At 46.8% G+C, this 2,605-nt stretch overlaps 1 protein-coding gene across 1 annotated transcript; it reads right to left on the reverse strand.

Moving 5' to 3' along the window:
- On the reverse strand, nt 1-807 carry Pmar_PMAR018719 (conserved hypothetical protein). The gene is made up of 4 exons (XM_002769619.1): nt 720-807; nt 571-675; nt 473-527; nt 1-418 (listed from the first exon to the last, which is right to left on the reverse strand). Exons 1-4 carry the CDS (start codon nt 766-768, stop codon nt 346-348), a joined length of 282 nt encoding a protein of 93 aa, XP_002769665.1. The 5' UTR covers nt 769-807; the 3' UTR covers nt 1-345.
- Nucleotides 808-2,605: the final 1,798 nt, after the last annotated feature.

Below are 2,605 nucleotides of genomic sequence, written 5' to 3' on the forward strand. Positions count from 1 at the left end.
AGGCAGACCACAATGCTACCACACAGGAATAGTACGATACTGAAGGCCCTCACTACCGTCATAGTATCGACAGTGATGTTGCTTTAGTACTACTCACTCATAGAGCAGAGGAATACACACCATACCTCATCACCACAGCACTGCATCACAAAATTGTCACAACTGTATCAACGGTCGTATGAATCGAGAGCGTCGGCAGCGCAACTAAGATGTGGGTATAAACGAAATTGTTCGTGGACGACCACAAAGGCCAAAGAAAACCACTATTGAGGTTATCTTGTGAACGATGATGGTCAACAGCAGGCATGATGGAGGGATTGGCAGCAACTGGTGCATCTTCTAGAATTAATCCAGAAGAGGATTCTTTCGGATGGGACTCATGAGAGGTACCATCTGGTGCATGTAGACGAATGCCCAACTGAAAGGGAGAAGAAGGATGAGGGAATAGGTGGATGGGCAGAGATGCACTTACAACATCCACATGCAAATGGTCGTGAGCCACACAAGAAGAATGGAGAGTCTAGTGCCTGAAGGAGGGATGGTATTCTCCAACAACGCGAGTCCACTTACTCTCGCCCTTAGTAATCTTGGGGGTCTCCTTAGCAAACAGGATGGGGGCCACGAAAGTGAACACCACTCCCAATACGGCAAAGATGATGGTACCGGTGATAAGACCTGTTGGGTATGATAAAAGTCCAGTTAAAGCAAACGCCCCTTACCAGGAGCATGGAATCCGAGAGAGGCGGGTGCTGCAGCGACGACACTCATGATGGAGAAGAAGACAGTTCCGAAGAAGTGTGAGAAAGCAAAAAAACTCCTGAAGTGATGAGCCACATTATTACCCGCTTGTCTTCAAGCCATTCCTACCACTTCAGCTACGGGAGCTTGTCAGTAAATTTCGTCAAAAATGGTTTAGGAAACCACTAAGTTAAGCTGAGGACTCTTCGTATGAAAGGGGAATCTCAAGAGAGCAAGATTCAACTAAGCACGTCAAACGTGGTTGAACTCCGCACTTGTGCTGCTTTTTCTCATGCTGAGGTGGGTCTGAGTTCACTTTACTGTTCGGAATTGTTCTGACGGAGAGTATAGCGTCTCGCCTTGCCAGAACTCCAATCTTCCAGCGTCATTTTCGCACGAAAAAGAACGGAATCGCAGCTACGTAAAGCGAATTGAGATGCGACTCAAAATTTAAAGGCAGCAAGCAGTATTGGACTACAATTACATCCAAGTAGTCGCATACCTGACACCACAGAAGATTCATCCCACTCGACGTTTTCCGAGAATCCAAGAATCGCGCTAGACAGGTTGGCATGGGTACATATGGCTTAGCTCTCCATGCATGGCTTAATCCTCTGCTTACGACAGACGCCGTTCTTAATGTGGCGTATATGCGTCAGGCGAATTCGGCCTCATTTACAGCGATGTCAGTCTTCCTGTCGTGTGCTCTGCCGAAATTGATTGAACTTATCTTGTGATATCTTGTGGTATCTTGTGGTTATGGCATGGGCGTTCTCTCGATGGAATTAATGTCATTAAAAGCACAACAGACCATTGGAAAGTATAGCCGAACCTTCCATACGATCTGCACGGATCTTCGCTATAAAACTCTGAGTTCTGAAGTCGAACCCGGGTCGTGTCACAACTTTTGATTCATATATTAGAAATTCTGACTATGTTTCATGAGTGTGGGAGTATCTCAGAATTGTGTCGAAGTTGTGGTTGAGGGAGGCCTCGATGCGGATGATGCTCCTCGCTCTCAGTCTTCCTAGTAAGAAGGCTATCCAAACGTCGCTGAAAGAAGATATTCAAGAAGCGGTCGGCAGAGGGCTGAGTTTGATACTCTTGTTAATGGCAGGTATGTGAACGGACCATTCATGCTTTACGGGACGATTCAAGGTCTGCATCTTGGCTTGGATGCTATCTATACATCGTTCCGCACGACTATTGGAAAAAGCAGCATACCGGGGTACCCAGTCGTGAATCACTCATTCTTGACAAAACATAACCTTGGTCAACTTGGATGTGAAATTGCGACCACCATCACTCACCGACCTACGTGGCCATCCTATCCGGTTCCAAAAAATGCCGGAAATCACTCCGACCAACTCCACCGCTTCCAAAGATATGAAAGGAGATAACCAGCAGAAGCCACGTAAGCTATCTTCTATTACCAGCAGATACCGGTAACCAAACCACTCTTCAAGCAGGATATCAACTCTATCAGCATAAACTGTGGACCACACACCACTGAGGTCTGACGTCGACTGACCATCTTAATTTTTTCCACCTCCACACTGTATATAGTTAACTCAGTAAACTCAACTGGCGTTGCGAAAACAGATCTCGCATTGGTTCAGTGTTGTTGTTCAAACTTAGGTATGCTTCGATATCTGGCATTTCCCGAAGCTTTTGTCGTATATTACTCACCATAGGAATGCCTAACACGTACCCGCCTACTCAGTCCAGCACGAAAACCCGTCAGGGCGAACAGACTTCAAAAGATTTTCGTGTCGAAGCACCCCCAATGAATAGCCGTGAGGCTCGCTACGGCGAAGCACAGATGAGGAGTCGCGCAGTGAGGCAAATGGAAATCCCTCGCTGTCGA

Source organism: Perkinsus marinus (assembly GCF_000006405.1).
Source record: "Perkinsus marinus ATCC 50983 genomic scaffold scf_1104296965374, whole genome shotgun sequence".
Classification (NCBI taxonomy): Eukaryota; Perkinsozoa; order Perkinsida; family Perkinsidae; genus Perkinsus; species Perkinsus marinus.